The sequence below is a fragment of the Geotrypetes seraphini genome, chromosome 4 (genome assembly GCF_902459505.1).
Source record: "Geotrypetes seraphini chromosome 4, aGeoSer1.1, whole genome shotgun sequence".
Lineage (NCBI taxonomy): Eukaryota > Metazoa > Chordata > Amphibia > Gymnophiona > Dermophiidae > Geotrypetes > Geotrypetes seraphini.
The window spans coordinates 252,044,975-252,068,019 of NC_047087.1; the positions used below are offsets into that span (position 1 = coordinate 252,044,975).

At 42.4% G+C, this 23,045-nt stretch overlaps 1 protein-coding gene across 6 annotated transcripts in view; it reads left to right on the forward strand.

The window, feature by feature from the left end:
• The window catches only part of PCDH15 (protocadherin related 15), a 2,123,136-nt gene that overhangs the window by 1,899,463 nt on the left and 200,628 nt on the right, over window positions 1-23,045 (forward strand). For all 6 annotated transcript variants that reach the window (XM_033941002.1, XM_033941006.1, XM_033941004.1 and 3 more), the window contains one exon: window positions 22,632-22,741. In XM_033941002.1, coding sequence (XP_033796893.1) covers window positions 22,632-22,741 — 110 coding nt within the window. The remainder of the gene's footprint in view (window positions 1-22,631; window positions 22,742-23,045) is intronic.

Consider the following 23,045-nt stretch of genomic DNA (forward strand, 5'->3'; position numbering starts at 1 on the left):
CTGGGATGCTGCGTGCCTCGATCACCTGCATTGGAAGCTTGTTCCAGTGCTCAATCACTCTCTCCGTGAAGAAGTGTTTCCTGGTGTCTCCACGAAACCTCCCTCCCCTGAGTTTGAGCGGATGACCTCTTGTGGTCGAGGGTCCCTTCAGGAGAAAGATATCATCTTCCACCTCAACCCGTCCCGTGATGTACTTGAATGTCTCAATCATGTCTCCCCTTTCCCTACGCTCCTCGAGAGAGTAGAGCTGTAATTTGCTCAGTCTTTCCTCGTACGGGAGACCCTTTAGCCCCGAGACCATCCTGGTGGCCGTCCGCTGAACTGATTCAACTCTGAGCACATCTTTACGGTAATGTGGTCTCCAAAATTGCACACAGTACTCCAGATGAGGTCTCACCATGGCTCTGTACAATGGCATCATGACTTCAGGCTTCCTGTTGACGAAGCTTCTCCTGATACAACCTATCATCTGCCGTGCTTTAGATGAAGCCTTCTCCACTTGAGTGGCAGCCTTCATATCAGCACTGATGATTACTCCTAATTCTCGTTCCGCTGTAGTTCTGGTTAAAGTTTCTCCATTCAGGGTGTAAGTTCTGCAAGGATTTTTGTTACCGAGATGCATGACCTTACATTTATTGGCGTTGAAGCCCAGCTGCCAGATTGAGGACCAACTTTCTAGAGTACGCAGGTCTTGCTCCATAGCATCTTTTAGATTATAGTCGTTTACTATATTGCATAGTTTGGCGTCATCAGCGAATAAGGTTACCTTGCCTTGAAGCCCTTTAGTCAGATCCCCAATGAATATGTTGAAGAGGAGAGGGCCCAGGACTGAACCCTGTGGCACTCCGCTAGTCACTTCCGACATTTTAGAAAGGGTACCATTAACCACCACCCTCTGAAGTCTGCCACAAAGCCAATCTTTGACCCATGTATTTCATCTTGTTCAGCAGCCTGCGGTGTGGGACGCTGTCAAACGCTTTGCTGAAGTCCAGGTACACGACGTCCAAGGACTCACCTGAGTCCAGTCTTTTTGTTACCCAGTCAAAGAAGCTGATAAGATTGGACTGGCATGACCTACCTTTGGTGAATCCATGTTGACTGGGATCCCGGAGATTTTCCTCGTTCAGGATCGTATCTAATTTATACTTAATTAGTGTTTCCATGAGTTTACACACTATTGAGGTGAGGCTTACCGGTCTATAGTTCGCAGCCTCAGCCTTGCAACCCTTTTTATGTAGAGGAACGACGTTGGCAGTTTTCCAGTCCAACGGAACTTTCCCCGTACTTAGTGAGAGATTGAAGAGCACTGCTAACGGTTCCGCCAGAACATCTCTCAATTCTCTGAGCACTCTTGGGTGTAAATTGTCCGGTCCCATGGCTTTGCTTACCTTGAGCCTTGCCAGTTCGTTGTAGACGTCCCCAGGTGTGAACTCAAAGTTCTGAAATGGGTCATCCACGCCTTGTTTTACTTTCAACTGTGGTCCGTGTCCTGGTGCCTCGCAGGTGAAGACTGAGCAGAAATATTCATTTAGTAGTTCTGCTTTCTTGGAGTCTGCCACTGCGTAGTTTCCGTCCGGTTGTCTAAGGCGTACTATACCGTCTGTGTTCCTTTTCCTATCACTGATATACCTAAAGAAGGATTTGTCCCCTTTTTTAATGTTTTTTGCCAGAGTTTCTTCCACTCGAAGTTTTGCCTCCCTAACTGCTGTTTTGACCGCTGCAGATCTGGTCTTATATTCTACTTTAGTTTCTTTTCTCTGCGTACGTTTGTAGGAAAGAAATGCTTTTTTCTTTTCCTTAATGAGGTGCGAGATCTCTTCAGTGAACCATTGGGGTTTGTTGTTTCTTTGTCGTTTATCTACTGATATCCTCCTGCTGCGATCGTCGGGGGGGGGCTGTTGGGGTAGGCAGGAGGGGATGGGTACCCTCCTGCCGCGATCGTTGGGGAGGGCTGGTTCTGTTGGCATGAAGGGCTGAGCACCTTCCTGCCGGCGATCGTCGGGGGGGGCGGGTTCTATTGGCAGGAAGGGTTGATCTGACAAATGAGGAGCCAGTATATTGGGGGGCGGAGTCAATGCGGCAACGTGCAAGTTGGATCGAGAGTTGGAGGAGACAGACAACATGGCGGAGACATCGAACACCCGGTCACGAACACGGTGAAACACAGGTAAATAGCGGTTCCTAGAAGGGGGTACATTGGCCTGCGGGGACAAATCTTTTCACCGTTTTTGCGGGCGGTGAAAACTTTTGTCCCCGTGTCTGCGGTGATTTGGCTTTGGAGTCTCCATAACCCGCAGCCAAACCGCAGCCACGCCGCAGCTGCCTGCGGGGATCGCTCCCCGTGTCATTCTCTACCCTGGTGGTCTAGCGGTGAATCGCAATAGGAGCAGCCTTCCTTCACTCTTTCACTCCTGCCATGAGTTCTCATCAATCAGATAGCAGCTCTGCATGGGCAGGAATGAAGGAAGGTTGATCCTGCAGTGAATCACCACTGGACCAGGGAACTAAAGGTACATAGGGGAGTTGGGAGGGAGATAAAAATTCTTTAAAATCGGCTGGGACAGAAGGCTGGAATAATCTCTCTTGTTCTGGCCACCGCTGGACCATTAGGTCTCACGGCAGGCCCAGTGGAGGCCTGCAAGGCATTGGGAGGGAGGGGGAAGGGTGCAGAACCTGGCAGGGAGGAAGAGAGGCTGGGTGCAGAGACTGGCAGGGCAGGATAGGGAGTAAGTGAGGGGGCTGGATGCAGAGCCTGGCAGAGCATCGAGGGAGGGAGAATAGAGTGCAGAGTCTGGCAAGGCAAGGCAAGGCACTGCACTTGAATATTAACCCCCTCCCCATTTTATATTCAAGTCAACCTTTTTTCCTCCTTTTTTGGGAGAGAAAAGTTACCTCGGTTTATATTTGTGTCAGTTTATATTTGAGTATATACAGTATGGGGCTCATACACAAAAGTTTAAAGCGTCCAAAAAACAGCCTAAGGCGGCACTTAGACATTCTAATAGCAGGACGTCCAAGTGTCGATAATCAAAACCGACTTTCTGGACATGCAGCAGCTCTTCTAAGCTGTGAAATGTAAGTGGGGGAGATACGGGATATGAGGGGGATATGGAGAATGTGAGGGGGAGGTACGGAATATCATGGGGATGTTGGGGATGTCAGGGGGAGGAGTGTAGGGCTCCGTGGCTTAGCTGATCATGGCCGGGGGAATCCCCATCATCTGAGCCGCCAGGAATCCCCCAAAACTGGTTCAGCTGATGAGGATTCCTTATGCCGCTATCAGACAAGGTAGTTGATGGGTACGTCTACAAAACTTGCGTTTATACGTTTTTCGCCTGGATGTTTTTATTTTTGAAAATGGGCAAAAAAGTTAGACGTCCTAAGGACCAAAACTTATACCTAGCTCATTTTCAAAAATAAAAGATAGACGTTTGGCAGTTTTGAAAATGCACAAAATGTCCAGCCTCAGACTTAGGCACATTTTTGATTATGCAATTCCACATGAATACTTTTAACACAGTCCACCATTTTTTGCTTGCTGTGGTTGAGGTGAAAATGCTACATCTCTTTAAAATAATGCCAGTACTTAGTTCACATTCAGAAGCATGTTACGAATGCACAATTCCTGGTTAATTAAATCCATAAAAGCAAAGTCTGACATTGAACTGTTATGGGTAATGGTTTAGACAGTGGCTTACTTTTGTAATGCTTAAATTATCATGTAATCAGTTTTGTAGATAATTTCAAAAGGTCTGACTTTTCTCTAGCATTTATGTAAGAATGAAGCAAGTAACACGTGATCCTGTGGAGCAAATGTACAGAATAATATTACATGAAAATAAAGATAATTGAAGAGGAATTATACGAAAGAAAGAAACTTTAAACTTTAGGCAGCATTGAATCACTACAAGCATGCCTAGATTATTTAATATGCAAAAATATAGTTGAGTCTATTTTTTTTTATCCCAGCTTTAATTAGCAGCATTATGTCCTGAGAACTCAATGAGCAGACATTCAATTTGCTGCAATAATAAATGAAAACGGTAAGCAAAACACACTTATTGTATGGTTTTTGTTCTTCATTTTTTATTTAACAACTTCATTTTAAATAATAAAACAAGCATTTTGCATACCCTGCAATTTAAGCAAAATCAAAAGTGTAATAAAATCAGTTATTCACAGCAAATGAACTCATAAACCTTTTTGAACATAGAATAAAATTATACTGTTTCAAGACAGAATCAATTTATTCAATTTCTTCCTCTCCCCCCCCCCCCCCCCCCTTTACAAAGCTGTGGTAGCAGCTACCATGCAGCAAATGCTCCAATGCTCATTAAATCCTTATGGGCATTGGAGTGATCACCGCAGAAGCAGCCACTACCGCCCTGTATTTGTTAATATTCATTCATGTGTCTATACATGGAAAAATACAGAGAAGAAAATAATGCTGAAACTCATTTTCATATTTTCTCTGCTTCTATCTCAGAAGTGTTTCCAGCCTTCCAATTTTGGTGGTCCCTAGGGGTGGACTGGGAGGCAGCACATGTTTCTCTCCTCCTCCTCCTTCTCCCCACCCCCTTCTCCCACCCCCACATGCTAAAAATACCTTTGCTGGCTGAGATCCTGAGATCTGGCTACCCAAATAAATACGGTACCTCCACTTCCCTCCTCTTCACACCACTTCTCGAAGGCAGAAGTCAGCATGTCTTCTCGTGCATGCATGAAAAGTCCCAGCCCAACGAGGGAGGATCTTCGGGCACTGGCACGTCTTGTGCATTGGTGCTGGTGCCGGTGCCCAATCGGGTAAGCGACCAATGTCTTTGCGGTGCTGGGGGGGATGTAGGATCGCGGGGGAGGGGGGGTGACGCGAGCAGGGGGGAGGATGCCGATTCGCAGGGGGGATGCCGGATCGCACTTAAAAAAAAATTTGTATAACGCGCATGGTTATACTCGGTTTGTAAAATCGTGTATAACGCATGCGTTATATGCATGAAAATACAGTACATGATAAAAACAATACGTATAAAAATCCACCCGTCAGCATTTGGACAATTTAATATATAGTCGTCCAGGTGCCAATAATCGAAACAGCTTTTTAGATGTATCCAGGGACATTTTAGGCCTCTAAATCCTGGTGTGCACCCAAAGCTGAAAGGGGTGTTTTTGGAGGAGTGGTTAGGGCAAGATGTGGGCGACATGTGGGCCGACCTAGACTTAGTTGTCCTGCAGGGATAATTGACTGTTTGACAAGGCTGCCTAGGCGAAACTTATATGTTATGAGTTAGACAATGTAAAAACAGGTTTAAGTGGCCAAAAGGTATCAAAAGTGACCAGATAACCACTGCAGGGGCAAAGTAAAGACCCTCACACACTCTCTTCCCCCCCCCCCCTCGTGTTCACTGACCCTATTGCACCCATACAAAGTTCAGAATAAAAGCATACATATCTGCCTCCAGAACATCAGCACCTGGCATAGGAAAGCCTAGTAGAGCTGCACAAAGGTGGATTAAGTAGTCTGGGGGTGGGCTAGTGAACCATAGAAAGGAGGACCCATGCCCATAAGCCATTCTAACCACTACAATAATAGTGGAGAATGTGAGTCCACCAAAACATCCCAAAACCCTACTGTACTGCCATTTAGGTGCCACCAGTAGCCCTAAGGGCTATTGTGGTTGTAGACAGGTGGGTATAGTGTGTTTTGGGGGCTCACCATAACCTATAAGGGAGTTCTGGCGAGATGCTTATGTGGCACCAAATTTTTGGTCAAGAGTTTGGTATAAAGATAGACATAGCGGCGGTCTGGAAGATCAAACCCCTGGATGTATACATAGACGATTTTTGAAAAACGGAATAGTTTAGACATACTTTCTGAGAATGGACATTTTACCAGTGCCGACTTTGAGCAACTAGCGCCCTATGTCCAAATTGGACTTAGCCATTTCTTTTGATTATGACCCTCTAAGGCCCTCTTTTACTAAGGTGCGCTAAGCGTTTCAGTGCGGGTTTAGCGCGCGCACTAACCGCTAATGCATCCATAGGATAACATGACACATTAGCATTTAGCATGTGATTAGCGCGTTCTAATATCACGCGCTAAAAAGCATAGCACATCTTAGGGCTCCTTTTACAAAGGTGTGCTAGCGGCTACCGCCTCCTTTTAAGCAAGCAGTAGTTTTTTGGCTAGTACACGCTAATCGTGTGCGTGCGCTAAAAACGCTAGCGCATCTTCGTAAAAGGAACCCTTAGTAAAAGAGGGGATAAGTCTTTAACATCTTCTTTATGGCATAGTGATCACAGTCCAGTTGTGCAGTAAGCTCCTGGATTTTGACTCTGTCCACACGAATCAATTTGTCCACTCGCTAACAATTTGTATCAGTGGTAGCAGTTGCCTCTGAACAGGAATAAATTTAGATGTTTGTGTTTTGTACTATAGGAGCTGCTTCTAGGTATTCGTTTTATAAAGATTTGTGCCTAGATTACCTTTGGGGCTCCTTTTCAAAAAAGAAAAATATACAAAAAGTGGCAAAAAGAACCAGACAGACGTTTGTCTCACCAAACCCTTCCAATTTGCTATTTTCAAAACCTATTTTCTAGACAGATATCTATGCTGCTCTTCTGCAGTTTGTCTAAATCTCAAGGAGGCATGTTAGAGGCGTGGTTTGGGTGGGACTAGAGTAGGCATATGACTTGGATGTTCTGCCATAATTGAGCATTTAAGAATGCATCCAGGGTACAGTTTGGATGTCTGGGGCTAGACCTTTTTTAACAACAAATAAGGCATGAATTTTCTAAATGGTGCCGTTGTTGGCATCACCACAATTGCACCTCCGGCAAAAGTAAATGCCAGAATTGTAGGCTCAGGATTTTCAAGGCCTACATTTATGGAACCTACCTTTGACGTGAATCACACCTCTGTAAGTACTATATGATGCCTAATGCCACTTCTGACGTTAACCACACCTGCAGTGGCGTTAGGCATTGTATAGCACCTATGAAGGCATGGTTCTGGCACTGTTTTTTAGGCGCTGGTAGGCACCTTGAAAATCAGTTTTAAATGATGTTTAAACAGCCTAAGTTAAGGCAACATTTATAGAATTTTGGCCTAAGTGCCAAAAAGGTGTCCAAACTGATCAGATGGCCAGTGGAGGGATGTAAGTATGACTGCCATACCCTCACCCTCTCCCAGTGATCACTGTTTCCCTACCACTCCCCAAAGATGTGAATGAAACAGTACATACCTGCCTATATGACAGCTTCAGATAATATGGCCAGTCCTTTTAGAGCAGCAAGCTGGTTCCTGGAGTAGCCTGGTGAGTGGTGTAGTCAACCATAAAGAGGGAACTCGGGTCCATACTCCAGTCTAACCACTACACTTACAGCAGAATTTATGAGTCTTCCAAACCTCATCCTAATCCCACTGTACCCACCTCTAGGTGTCATCTGCAGGCATAAGAACTATTGATATGGTGTACAGTTGGGTACAGTGGATTTTGGATGGGCTTTGTAGGGCTTACTATACAATATAAGGGAGCTTTGGTGAGATGTATACCTGGGACTTTTTATAAGGTTCACTGCAGTGACACATGGTCTGTGTGGCCAGTCTGCTCAAAATACCAGTCCCTCCTACATCCCAATGCACAAGCAGTGGAATGTTTTTTCCTTTAGGGGGGCCCAAAGGCTCCCCCATATCCCCAGTAGGATCCTGTGGCACAACCTCTCTTTCCAGCTCCCAATTCTCCCACCTACCTTCCCCAGTCGTTGTAATTTTAAATCTTCTGGCAGCCACCATGCAGTGTCAATGAGCAGGCCTGTCCCAGAAGTCTTCATTCTGCAGCAGCATCGGGATCAGCGGCCATTCAGCGCGGCTCTCTGCGCTAAAAACTGCTAGCGCGGTTTTGTAGAAGAGGTGGTCAATCTCCATCCATACTTTGTTCAGCCAATGTCCCATTCCACAGTAAACAGTGCCAGACTTGCAGCGCACTGGTTGTTTTAAAGTTCATCACCAGATAGTGCATGTTAAAACCCACACTGAGGGGCTCATAATTGAAACAGAAATACGTCTATAAATTGGATCAGTAACACAAGTCATCCAAGTGCCGATAATCGAACCGGGTTTTAGACGTATCTAAAAATGATTTAGGCCTTCACAGTGCTACAGTACGCCCAGAGCTAAAATGGGCATTTTAGGAGGAGTGGTGAGGGAAGGATTTGGGCGGGACCGTGGGCCATCCTAGACTTAGTCATACTGCATGTATAACTGAAAGCTTTACAACACTGCCTTGACGGAACTTGGATGTTGTGACTTAGGCCATCTAAAACTAGGTCTAAGTCACAAGAAGGTATCCAAAGTGACCAGATAACCACTATATGGACAAAGTACAGACCCCTACACACTCCCCCAGTGATCACTGACCCCCCTCCCCCCCACACCGCCATAAAAATTGTAATAACAACTTTGCATATCTGCCTCCAGAAAATCAGCACCTGGCAGCCTGGCATAGGAAAGCCTAAAAGAGCTGCACAGAGGTGGCTTAAGTAGTCTGGGGGGTGGGCTAGTGAACCATGGAGAGGAGGACCCAGGCTCATAAGCCACTCTAACCACTACAAGCATGGTGAAACATGTGTACTCCCCCCAAAAAAACCCAAACCCTTATGTACTGCCATATAAGTGGTACCTGCAGCCATAAGGGCTATTGAGGTGGTAGACAGGTGGGTCTAGTCGTTTCTGGAGGGCGTTTTTGGGGGGGCTCACCATGACCTATAAGGTTGTTGTGGTGAGATGTGTATGTGGCACCCTTTTTGTGAAATTCATAGCAGTGCCCTGTAAGGTACCCCACTACTCTGGTGCAATGTTTAGGTGTTCAGTCCATCACTTTGCTGACCCCGCCCATGTCCAAAAGGTCTTTTTCTAGGCATTTTTGACATTGACAAATTTTGGGATGAAAATGTGGTATAAAGATGGACAACTTAGTGGTCTGGATGTAGAGTTAGATGATTTAAAAAAAAAAAAAAAAAGTTGTATGTATTTTTCGAAAATGGACCTTTTCCCATGTCTGACTTTGGGTGACTTGCAACTTAGGCCCAAAATGGACTTAGACATTTATTTTGATTATGCTCCTCTAACTGCTTAATGTGCTTTAATAAACATGCTGCTATAGTTGGTATATTTGAGCTGGTCAGTAGATTTTAGTTTGTTTTCCTTCAGCTAATTGAGGGGGACAGGATTTTGTGCTTTGGTGATACTGTCCTTCACTGCTGGGACAAAAAAATTGAAAATCAGCTTCTTTCTCTTCCCAGGAGAGGGAATAGGGTCAGGTATTTACACTGCAGCAAGAGAAACAAGAGTTCTCTGTTAGCATCATGACAGTTTTATTTATTAGTTACAATGAGTTTAAAACATAGATTTTTTTCTGACAGCAGGAACAAGACTTTAGCTCCTCTTTAGGCTCAAGATAGAAGAAAAATTATGGCTGCACTGTGATTTATCAAACTTGAATATATCTTGTGCAGAAGCAATTGATGTCATAGTGCAAATCCAGACCCTTCTTGAGCTTTTCAGAAAATAAGCTGTAACATTAAGAAATATTCAGATATTGCTGGGCAGAACTGTCACAAAAAAATGGCTGTGCTTCTCATACAATAATATTGGGATTTTGTTGTGAATATTTCCCATTGGTTAAAAAAAGAATTACTTTTAAATGTTTGATTATATCTAGCTCTCTTCATGCTAAGATGGATTTTCTTTTCTCTGTGGCTTAACTCGGCAACTTGTCATGCCACCATTACAAATTTAACACCCAATTAGGCATTTTCACAGCAGAGGGTTTTCTGCTTGCCAAGTGGCAAAATTGAATGATATCACAGGTCCTTAAAAAACCTCATTATAGTTCAAAATACATTCTTTTTGTTTTTGCAAAGCCTCATGTCAATAAATGTTCTTAATGTGGCATAGTGGTTAGAACTAACAGCTCAAACCACCACCTCCCACATCATTGGCAAAACCTTCCGTTGAAAATGACTATATGCTTTTTGAATAAAAATGATAGAAAAGAAAGAAAATGACTATATGCCTTTATGGCATATAGTCATTTTCAACGGAAGTTTTTTGCCAATGATGTGGGAGGTGGTGGTTTGAGCTGTTGGCTCTACCGATAAAACCGGAGGCTTTTTTTTCCATAAGAAGTGACTTTCAACCGTATTTAAGTGGTGTCTATTTGCACTTATATATTTATATTTTCCCACTTCACCAATTTTTGAATTTGATAGTGTTTAGAGCTACAGCGCCAGCACCCTGAGGTTGTGGGTCCAAATCCTGCACTGCTCCTTGTTTTCCTGGACAAGTCACCTAATCCTCCACTGCCCCAGGTATATTTCTAAGATTGTGAGCCCACCAAGACAGATAGGGAAAATGCTTGAAGTACCTGTAAACTGCTTTGAGTGTGGTTGTATAACTACAAAAAGGCAGTATATGCGTCTCCATTCCCAACACTCAACTTATAGCCCAACGGTGGCTCAGCCATTTCACTTTCAAGGTTTCCTCAGGAGAGGTGTTTCCGATAGAGTTTCAGACTGTTAAGTACAGAACTTCAATTTTAAGTTTAAGTTTAAGTTTTTAAGTTTATTAGGATTTTATATACCGCCTATCAAGGTTTTCTAAGCGGTTTTACAATCAGGTACTCAAGCATTTTCCCTATCTGTCCCGGTGGGCTCACAATCTATCTAATGTACCTGGGGCTATGGAGGATTAAATGACTTGCCCAGGGTCACAAGGAGCAGCGCGGGATTTGAACCCACAACCCCAGTGTGCTGAGGCTGTAGCTTCAACCACCGCGCCACACACTCCTCTTGAATTTGAATTTGAATGACTTGCTAATGTTGTTTTCTCTTCAGGAACAACCTTTAAAAACTACCATAAATGTGTGTTAAATGGAAAACTGCTCATTCTCTGACAGACTTGGCTGACCTAATTTTCATACTAAAACTGACTTACAAACAATATCTTTTGTACTTACTATATGCTGTTACAACATCTTGCTTTTGTGATCCCGAACTGGCTTTCTAATATGTCACCAACATTATAAGGGAGAGTGTGGCGCAGTGGTTAAAGCTACAGCCTCAGCACCCCCGAGGTTGTGGGTTCAAACCCACACTGTTCCTTGTGACCCTGGGCAAGTCACTTAATCCCCCATTGCCCCAGTTACATTAGATAGATTGTGAGCCTGCCAGGACAGATAGGGAAAAATGCTTAAGTACCTGAATAAATTCATGTAAACAGTTCTGAGCTCCCCTGAGTGAACGGTATAGAAAATTGAATAAATAACTAAGACACCATTGTGGAGTCATCGTTCAGAATTAGTCCCCATCCAATCTCTTCCTACTATTGGTCAGGAATGTGACAGTCTGCTGGAAAATGCTCCATTTGAATTCAAAAGAATGCTTTCCATTCCATACAAATATTTAACCCCATAGGTTATAATAATCATAATCTATGTATCAATTTTTGTTCCCTCTGCTGCAACAGTCAGCTATGATCTCTTCTAATGTTTATAATAAAACATCTTAAAGTTGAAAAATTATGCTTTTGTCCTAAACAATGTTGAACAGCTTCAACCTGACCTTGATTCAAATTGGATCTATGTTTATTTAACCTAATTTTAAAACATCTGTTTTTCCTACATAAATTTTATTACATAATCAAAGTATCACATAGACTGCAATATTGCAATTGGTAAACTCTTTCAAAGTGTAAACTTTACTGTCTACTGTTACTGTCTGGCACCAATTAGCATTTGCATGCATAATTATTCTGTCACTTTTCTATAAGTGCGTGCCAGTTCCATGTTTTCCAAGTTTATTCAGTGACTTAATATCCTGCCTATCATAACAAATATCTAAGCAGCTATTAAACTAAAGATTAGAGGGGGGTGGATATGTTGGTATAGAGAATTAAAATGAAGATGGGGGGTGGAACTACAAAATTTGAAAGGATAGTGGGTAGGGGTAGAACATAAGGGCTGCTTCTACATAAAGGTTAAGAACATGAGAATATAAGAATAGCCTTACTGGGTCAGTCTAATGGTCCATCAAGCCCAGTAGCCTGTTCTCAAGGTGGCCAATCCAGGTCACTAGTACCTGGCCAAAACCCAAGGTGTAGCAATGTTCAATGCTACCAATACAGAGCAAACAGTGACTTCTCCCATGTCTTTCCCAATAACAGACTATGGACTTTTCCTCCAGGAACTTGTCCAAACCTTTCTTAAAACCAGCTACGCTATCCGCTCTTACCACATCTTCTGGTAACGCGTTCCAGAGCTTAACTAATCTCTGAATGAAAAAAAAATTTCCTTCAATTGGTTTTAAAAGTATTTCCCTGTAACTTCATCAAGTGTACCATATAGTCTTTGCAATTTTTGACGGATTGAAAAATCGAACCACATGTACCCATTCTGCTCCACTCAGGATTTTGTAGAGTTCAATCATATCTCCCTTCAGCCATCTCTTTTCCAAGCTGAAGAGCCCTAACTGAGTTAGTCTTTCCTCATACGAGAGAAGTTCCATCCCCTTTACCATCTTGGTCACTCTTCTTTGAACCTTTTCTAGCGCCACTATATCTTTCTTGAGATAAGGAGACCAGAATTGAATGCAATACTCCAGATGAGGTTATACCATGGAGTGATACAGGGGCAGTAAAACATTCTTAGTCTTGTTAACCATCCCTTTTTTTAATAATTCCTAGCATCCTATTTGCTTTTTGGGCCACCGCCACCGCACATTGGGCAGAAGATTTCATTGTATTGTCTACGATGACACCCAGATCCTTTTCTTGGGTGCTAATCCCCAAAGTGGACCCTAGCATCCAGTAACTGTGATTCAGGTTATTCTTCCCACATGACGTCTGTCATAACTAAAAAAAAAAAAAAAAGGAAGAGGGATCAAATATACGTAAGCATTATGAGCAACTTCTAGGGCACATGGATATGGGAGTGGCATTGGTAAGTGGCAGCTTCTAGGGGACAATTGGTAAACAGTTTCAAAGTGTAAACTACTGGATCGGTAAAAGATTTCACAGTTCTTACACGTCCCACATTTATAATGTCCCCACAGATCTTCTTATTTCTTTCTCAGGGTAGGTAAAGTAGCTCGACATAAAAAGTCATATTCTACAAAGGGCACTGTAAATTAGGTGGCAGTAGGCACCCTATCACTGCCTAACTTGTTTTAATTGGCTTTAACCAGTGAGGTAATTGACCACATTGTTTAAAACAGTGTAGGTGCCATTAATGAATTTACAGCAGGATGCCTAATGGTGCCTTATGCCTAAGTGGGCATGGTTGGACTGAGTGGGACTTAGGTGCCATTAGATGTGATTCATTAAAGAGCTTAGATGCCTGCAATGTATGCCAGTAAAAATGCTTGAGTACCTGAATGTAAACCACTTAGGTTATAAATAGTACAGTATATAATACTTAAATAAATAAATATAATGCTGGCCTATATTTCAGTCAACTAATTTTTTTTTTAGGCATCATTATCTATGATGCTGTTAACACACCTGTTCCTAAAGCATCTAGACAACTGATCCACTCATCTCTCTCCCCTCAATAGCGATTAACTTGTCCTATTGATCACTTTCTCCTCAACAATGGATTTCCTGTCCTATTAATTTTCTTTCTTCCACCCCTCTTAAAATCAATCAATTTGTACCTTTGCTTAATCTTTTGTAAACCGCATAGAACTTCACGGTACTGCGGTATATAAATTGTTATTATTATTATTATTATTATTAAGTGTGACTGACATACAGCCGACGTTCATTTATGTAGACGTTGCAGATTAAGGTGCTGTTTACAGAATCTGGCTCAAAATCTCCTTTAAATTATCCCCCTCTTTTACAAAGATTTGCTAAACATGCGCTAAACGCTAACGCATGCATGTTATCCTATGGACGTGTTAGCGGTTAGCGCATGTGTTAATTTAGCATGCGCTAAAATGCTTAGCACCTTTGTAAAAGAGGGCCCATGTTCCCTTGTATATGTTGTCCTTAATGAAACATTATTGAATACAGATTGTTCTGCATAATATTCCAGTGCTTGTGAATAACAGAATTCAAAGTGTAACTGGCATTCGAATATGTCATTAACATTGTGTGTACTTTATCAACCATCTCTGGATACACCTTGTTGTGTAGCAACTGTTTTTAATAATTTTTTATTGTGATCTCGCTGTTGTAAATTGTGAATTAACAATTTTGACAGTATGAAAATCAGAAATTTCACTGTGTATTCTATGATATCTTAAAAATTGAGAGTGGCCTAAAAATAAAAAATAAAAACTTGAGGTATGAATCCTTCTACTTTAGATTTTGTACAAATTCTATTTTAATTTATTTGTTTTATGTTACAGCTGTATTTATTACCCAATCCTTAATTCTCTTTCCATTTACAACTACTATGACAACCTTCTATATTCTTTTTTTTCTGCTTAAAATTGTTTCCTAAGAACTTATTAGAAAATATCTCTCCATTATTGAATTTTCCTGTTGTTCCTTTTTAATAGTCTTTCAAGATTCATAAGATGTCTCATGCATGGTCAGATCAAAGTCTGTCATGCCTAGCATCCTGAATCTGAAACAGATAAACATTAACAATAACAGCAGTTAAGGACCAAACGGCCAATCCAATCTGCTCCATTCTTAACAGCTAGTAAGCTTTATTGTTCCGGGCTTTTCTATTATGACCCACATGGGCACGCCCACACCCGGTTACACTATTAAACATTCAAGGAGCAGAAAATATAATTTATCCCTTACCGAAATGGGGACAAAAAAAAGGTCACCGTTAAGATGGGGAGAAGGCCATTCACTGCTCCATGGAGTGGTGAATGGCCTTATCGCCGCAATTAACTGATGATTGTGCTGAAGATTGCATGGTCCAGCAGCCCCCTCCCTCCTTCCTCCCAATCGCAGCCGGGCATCTCCCTCCCTCCTTCCCTTCCCCTTACCTTTGCTGGCTTATTTTAATTTTCATCTTAACAAGCTGCCAGAGCCTTAAAGTCAAGTGTGGCTGCCTGAAAGTCCTCTTCTGATGCAACTTCCTCTTTCTGGTTGCGTCAGAGGAGGACTTTCCACCGGCCGCACGCTTAATAAACTCCCGGTCTCTCTTAATGCTTGTTTTATGTCATGTCAGTTCCACATGGAACTGTTATTATAAAATTCACACTTAGGGCCAGATTCTATATCTGGTGCCTAACTCATTCAACACCTAGAAAAGCAACACCTACTGCATGTCAATCAAAGTTAGGCACCATTTGTAGAATTGTACCTTGCACCACCTAAATTGACTTAGACAGCCGCCTAATCAGGAAAAACACATCCAGACCAAGGAGAACTCATGCACACTTTACCCCCCCCCCCAATCAAAGGTATACAAAGCAAAAAATATATACGACGGATTATTAGTCACCAGAGCAGCGAAACTAGACCACCACCTCTCCAATCTGCTGACTATGATGCCCAACTACAAAATATCCAGGAAAGAACTTAAAACTTTTCTATTCAAATTTGTCAAATGATTTATCTAAACCTGATTGACTCTCCACAGATCCCGATGCATACTACATCTATTAACCATGTATTCCCTGGAAATGCCTAGGCCAACTCTTGTTTTAAGCCGCCTAAAACTGAAAGGTATTGGCGGGATAGAAAACACCAATGTAATGTAATATATTAAGCCAGGGTTTTCTTGGTTTAAAATACCAGGGCTTAAGTTAATCCATGCCACACCGCTGCCCCAAATCTGACCCCAGCCATGCCTATTTGCCAGTAGGCACCAGTAGATAACCTTGGTGTAGATGCCCACATCAAAGTGGTAGGCGCCTACGGTGTCAGGTGCCTACCAGCAAATTAATTTTTTGATCATTTTTAATTGGTTTTTAATGGTGCTTTCGATTATCAGTGACAGCTAAGCCTATTTAAAAAATAAATAAATAAATAACTGTGGGAGTCTTTATAGAATCAGTGCCTTAGTGCACATCATCCCGGTACCGAATTTTTGGCATTCTTTCTCAAATCTACTTCAATATACCTTTCTGCTGCACCTTTGCCTCGGCAGCCTTTCTGTTGCCCTGATCTCCTCCTGACCGCGGGCCCAGCAGAAAAGGAGAGGAGCGTGGGAGCACTGCTCCGCCCCTCCCCTTCACCGATGAGAGTCTTCGGGAGCCTTTTTAAAGAACTCCCCAACGGCGTGCAGCCTTTCTGCTGCACCTTTGCCTCAGCAGCCTTTCTGCTGCCCTGATCTCCTCCTGACCGCAGGCCCAGCAGAAAAGGAGAGGATCGTGGGAGCACTGCTCCGCCCCTCCCCTTCACCGACGAGAGTCTTCGGGAGCCTTTTTAAAGAACTCCCCAACGGCGTGCAGCCTTTCTGCTGCACCTTTGCCTCGGCAGCCTTTCTGCTGCCCTGATCTCCTCCTGACCGTGGGCCCAACAGAAAAGGAGAGGAGCGTGGGAGCACTGCTCCGCCCCTCCCCTTCACCGACGAGAGTCTTCGGGAGCCTTTTTAAAGAACTCCCCAACGGCGTGCAGCCGTTCGGCGTGCCGACGAAGGCGCACGACTAAGGCGCGTGCGCCTTTGTGAGCGCCTTCGTGAAGCGCCGGAACGTGAAGCGTGAAGCGTCCACAATCTTCTGATCCCAAGACAGAACTAACTGAACCTCTAGACGATAAGTAACCATCTTTGTCAGACTGCCTATCATTTCCAAGGTATCTCTAGCCATCATCCCCCTTCGGCTAGACAGTTTCTTGTCACCCCAACCCTACGTCTGCTGGACGGTGTTCCTCTCCTCCCAACTTCCTACATAAAATCTGTATCATGGCCCACCCCAACTCCCAACCGTAGCTACCACTACTCCTACTCTATCTGATCTGGTTCAGAATTTGCCTAATCAACTCTCTCACCCTAACCCCTATCCCTGTCCTTAATCCCACATTCCATGCGATTAAAACTAGCACCCCTACAATCTCTCACCGCACCTTATACGACTACTCTGATGCAGGCCCCTTCCCAATACCTGTTCTACCACCCCTACGCAGACCGACCAAACCATACATAAAAAAACAACGATCACTAAAAAAACTAACTTACTCACACATCTATCCAATTGATCCAGCCAACTACCAGAACCTACATGGCTTTTACCTAAATATAAGATCTATGAGAAACAAGGCCTTACTTATTAAGGACTGGCTGAAAGAAACCAACCCTGACTTCGCTCTATTTACAGAAACATGGCTACTATCCGATAACGATATTATTATCCAAGACTGCCTTCCCCCAGGCTTCAAAATTTTATCGCTGGCTAGAACTTGGGGCAGGGGGGGAGGCCTAGCCATGATCTTCAAAGACAACCTACACTGCTCTATTCTAAGCTCAAAATCCACTCCAAACCTAGAAATTCTTTCCCTCTCACTATCGTCCAAATCCCTAGTGGCTGCGCTAACAATAACTCTGTTTTACATTCCTCCAAATAAATGGAACCTCGCCAAGGATCACTTCTCCGACTTTTTACTAACTAACTCTCTATATAGCCCTTACAACCTACTTTGTGGAGATATCAATATCCACCTGGAAAAAATAGACCAATCTGAAACCATAGAACTCTGGTCACTCATCTCTTCACTAGGGTACCTCAAACCTCCACCAATTAAAACCCACCAAAGAGGCCATCAATTAGATTTAGTCACTTTCTCCTCAAGAGAGCTACCTAACCCCAAAATATTCTGGAAACAAGAACACTGGACCGACTCTCTATGGTCGGATCACAGCCTCTGCAATTTTGAACTCGATTGCCAACTAAAAACCACAAGCCCAACAAATAATAATAACCCAAAAACGAGAAATAAAAAATTCCATACTAGCAGAGGTAAAATAAATCCCAACAAAACCCCACTGGTGTTTCCCCATTCTTCTAGATTCAGACGATTCAAGAGCCGATCTATTCTGGAACACATTCTCACCCATAGACTGGCAAACTTTCAGTAAATACTACAATAAGTATGCCAATTCCTACTGCAGACTAGATACCTGCCCCCCTAATGTCATGAAATCGGCCCCAGTCTTTTTTAAGGCCAAAATGCTGACTTGGATCAACTCTCTACTAACCTCTGGGAAGTTCCCAGCTGAACAAGGGCACATTATGATTTTGCCAATTAAGAAAAATACTAAAGAGCCATCTAACAAGGCATCCAACTTTAGACCAATCGCCAATATCCCCCTGGTCACCAAAATAGCAGAAGGGATAGTAAACACCAAACTCACCACATACTTAGAAAAACACAATATCTTACATGACAATCAATCCGGTTTCCGGTCAGGCCACAGTACTGAAACAATTTTAGCCTCTCTGCTTGATTACCTTCATCAACTATTCAGCCAAGGCTCAAGCGCTCTTATATTGCAACTCGATCTGAGTAGCGCATTTGACTTGGTTGACCAAGTCACTCTACTAGATTGCCTAACATCTATTGAAATCTCAGGCCATGTTCTCAACTGGTTCCGCAAATTCCTGACAACAAGAACCTACAAGGTGTTCAAGGACGACATTACCTCTTACAGCTGGGTCAACCCCTGTGGGGTCCCACAAGGCTCCCCCTTGTCCCCCACCCTATTTAACATCTACATTGCCTCCCTAGGAAACCTTCTGCAGAGTTTGAAACTCAAATTCTTCATATATGCAGATGACATCACCATAATCATTCCGCTCTCCTACCTTACCTCAGAGCTACTCAACTCGCTATCTCTCACCCTAAATCAGATCAAACTTTGGATGACAGCGTTTAGGCTAAAGCTAAACCCAGAAAAAACGAAAGTCTTCTTAGCATCCCCAAACGACAAAATCAAGGAAATTGCAATACATATCAATGGCCTAGACTACTGTATCGAGCAATCCTTAAAAATTCTAGGAGTCACCTTAGACAAACATCTCTCACTAGAGAAACATACTGACCTAGTGTTTAAAAAATGCATCTCAATACTCTGGAAACTCCGCACCATTAAAAAATACTTTAACGAAACCTCCTTTAGTCTGCTGGTCCAAGCTTCTATTCTTAGCGTCCTGGACTACTGTAACATCATTTATCTAGGCGCCTTCAAGAAAGTCACCAAGAAGCTGAGACTGGTCCAAAACACCGCCATCCGCCTTATCTTCGGCCTGAAGAAATGGGAACACATATCCCCCTTCTACCACAAGTTGCACTAGCTGCCATTCGAATCCAGGATCCTATTTAAGTTCTCTTGCATCTGCTACAAAACCGTATTGGGTATGTCACCTGACTATCTCTACCCCCACTTCAACCTGAACTATAATAATAAGAGCTCCCGCAGAATAACTATGTTCGCTTTCCCCTCACTGAAAGCATGTCATCTTAAAAGATTCCTTGAACGAACCTTCTCTTTTCAAGCGGCCAAACTAAACTCATGGCTCGCCCAAATTATACTTGATGCCTCTTCATACCTCCACTTTAGAAAAAAGCTCAAAACTCTACTTTTCAATGAACCAAATCCTTAATGCTCCCCTCTTCCGCCTTAACGCTCCCCCTCTCCCCATTAGTAAACAGATCGAACTCTCTTCTCTGCATCTGACCAATTCCTTCTCTCCCCCCCTCAACACAGCCCACCTTTCTTTACTTTTTCCCCCTCCTCCTCCCCCCTCCCAATGATCCCTGCCCCCTCCTCTCATACAATATGCTTTGCTCCCCTTTCTCTCAAATTCAATTGTACTCTTTTACGGTAAATACCGTTTATGCTCTGTATTAGTCCTTCCTTACTTAAATTGTCAATGTAAACTAGTTTGACCCTTGATTGTCTTGCTATGTTCTTCTTTTTCAACTGCACTGTATGTAACTCATCTATTTGTTGTGAACCGCCTAGAACTCCCTGGGTATGGCGGTATACAAAAATAAATTATTATTATTATTATTATTATTAATATCCTGACCCACTGAATTATATTGTAGATACCTGTGGTTAATTCTCATTACCTTCAAAAGAACTTTCATGAATTATCATTCCTTCAAAGTGAGTCTAACCAGTGGTTACTCTCCAAACTGTTCTTCAGTGAAACTCAAAAGCAGTATTTGTTTCATGTCTCTGCTTTTTTTCACATTATTCTCCACATCATACTCATTATCTTGTTTTTAGTTATAACTCTGTTTCTGGTTTTTACCTTTCACTAACATACAATATGTGACAAAAGCCTTGCTGCAACAATTTATCTCTGCACCTATCATTCCTTCAATTAGATTGTTTGTTCTCGTTCTTTCTTCTTCTATCCAGCATATTATATTTAAGCCAATAGGTTCTTTAAATATGCATACCTATACCTAATAGTATTCCTGTACCCAGCTTATCAAAGCTGAGAGAAATTGTGCAGCTATGTGGCTGAAATTTTGAAGAACTTTTGAATATGAACACTGACATTCTATTGAAATAGTACTAAACTGTACTTCTTGAAGAAATAGTTCTCTAAACTGTATTGTGAATCCTTAAAACTAAAACAAGAAAGAAAGAACAATGGACATTTTTTTACACCAAAGATTAGCATATGTTATCTGCCACAGAACCAATTTTATTACTATGGATCTTGCTGCAGAAGACATGAGCTAATCATTAGTGAAAGAACCCCCCCCCCTCCCCGTGTGATTATTTTATGAAAGAGAACCATTTACAAAATGCTATTTACAGTCTACAATGATAGCTCTATATTTTGATTAAGTTTCCAGTAGTTTAGGAAAAATAATAGTATGTTTTTTCTTGTTTTAAATAAAAAATCTGCATTTTTCTGGGGAGATTTATTTTCACATAGACACTTTAGAAAATCTATAGAGTGAGGATAACTAACAGGATGATTATGATTCCAGGGTCCAAAATTATAATCAAAGTAATAGGCCAGATCAAATTATTGGATGTTGTGGAACTATATGGTAAGGATGGTATTGAGCAGTGTTACTCAACTGGTCCTGGAATACCCCCTTGCCAGTCAGGTTTAGGTACAATGAATTTGCATAAACTTGATTTGCATACATTCAGGCTCATAATTAAAAAAACATAGATGTCCAAAAAGCTCCTAAATCGGCACTTGGACATCCTAATTGCCAGGATGTCCAAGTGCTAATAATAAAAACTGCCTTTATGGATGTCTGGTGAGGTGTCCCAGTCTCTGTGCGTGCAGAGCACGAGATGGGCATGTTGGATGCGTGCTATGAATGGGCTTTGGGTGTGCCTAAGGGTGGGTTAGACATGGATGTTTTGAAGCGATAATCAAACATTTTGCAAGATATCCTGGATGTAACTTAGACATTTGCAATTAGACCATTTTTAGAAGTATTTAAGTGCCACAAAGGTGACCAAATGACCACTGCATGCATCAAGGAAAGACACTCCCACACTCCCCCAGTGCTCACTGACCCCCTTCCATCACACAAAAAAAGAGAAAAAAAAGGTACATGCTTGTCTCTAAAACAGCAACATCTGGTATGAGGAAGCCTAGTAGAGCTGCACACAGATGTCTTAAGTAGTCGGGTAGGTTGGCTAGTGACCATAGAGGACCTAGGCCCATAAGCCATTCTAACCCCTACACTTTTGATAGAATGTGTGAGTCCACCAAAATCCTATAATACTGCCATATAGGTGCCACCTACAGCCGTAAGTGTTATTGGGGTGGTACACAGGAGGGTATAGTACAGTGGTCTCAAACTCAAACCCTTTACAGGGCCACATTTTGGATTTTAGGCACTTGGAGGGCCGCAGAAAAAATAGTTGTCTTAGGACCTCTATTATGAAGCTGCATTAAGGCTTTTTTACAGCTGGCTTTTACTGCCACGGTTGGCGATAAAAATGCCTAATGCGGCTTTGTAAAAGGGGGCCTTAATTGACAAAATACTCTTAACTGCCTTAATAATTGGTTAAAATTTTTTAAATTATCCAATTCTATTAAAAGTTAGCGCCTATCGCAATGTGCTTAGAAGCACCTAACACCTAAGTGGGTGTTTCTATGGGTGGAGTGTGAGTTAAATGCATCTAAGCACGATTCTCCAAAAACTTAGGCGCCTGAAATGTAGGTTTTTAAAACCCTTGCCTACATTTCAGTGCCCAATTTTTGACATAGGCTCTGCTAGCCGTGATTCTGTAAACAGCCCCTAAGCATGACTGACATTTGGCTGGCACCTTTTTATAGGCGCTGCTTATAGAATCAGCCCCTAAATGCAAAATAACACTTAATGCAGTTTAGTAAATGCGTCCCAAAGGGTATCTATGACTGAATTGCATATCAAGGAGTATAACTGTACTTTATTTCACAGGTTTAAGTCTAAAATACATATGGGCCAACTCAGAAGTGCAATGTATGTGTATCTCAACCAAATAAATAATTACCGTACTGTGAAAAAAAAAACCCCAAAACGTCATTGCAATAAACTTATGGTTCATGTTCACAGAGAAGCAGTATCATCTCATTTTCTACCTGACTGACCTAGTCTAATTAAAAAAAAAAAAAAAAGCTATCAATTATATGTCTTTAAATTTATTGACCTTTGTCATGCACATTGTAAGAAAACAAAATTATTTTCTTTCATTAATCAGACCCCCACCTCTGAGTGAAGCTGCACCAAAAGGGACCATAGTAGTTGCTGTAATTGCTGCTGCGTTGAATCAAACCATTGTCTATTCAATTGTTTATGGAAATGAGGAAGGTAAGTCATCTTTTCTCATGCCTCTTATCTGTTCTTTAATTAATAAATAAGCTCTTTATGTAGGAGCTTGGGCCCTAGCAGTAAGGCTAGTGTTAGGCTTTGACCAGAACCATTCTGTTGCTGGTGACCTAGGGGGCAGGAGGAACTAGAGTTCACCCTTGTGCCCCCCCCACCCCCCACCCCCCCACACACACACTAGACATCAGGAATAGCCCTGGTAACTGACAGGAGATCATTGTGTCAAGGGCCCTTTAACAGATGAGTTTCTTCTGCAGGAGAAGGGAATCATCATGAGGTAGATGAT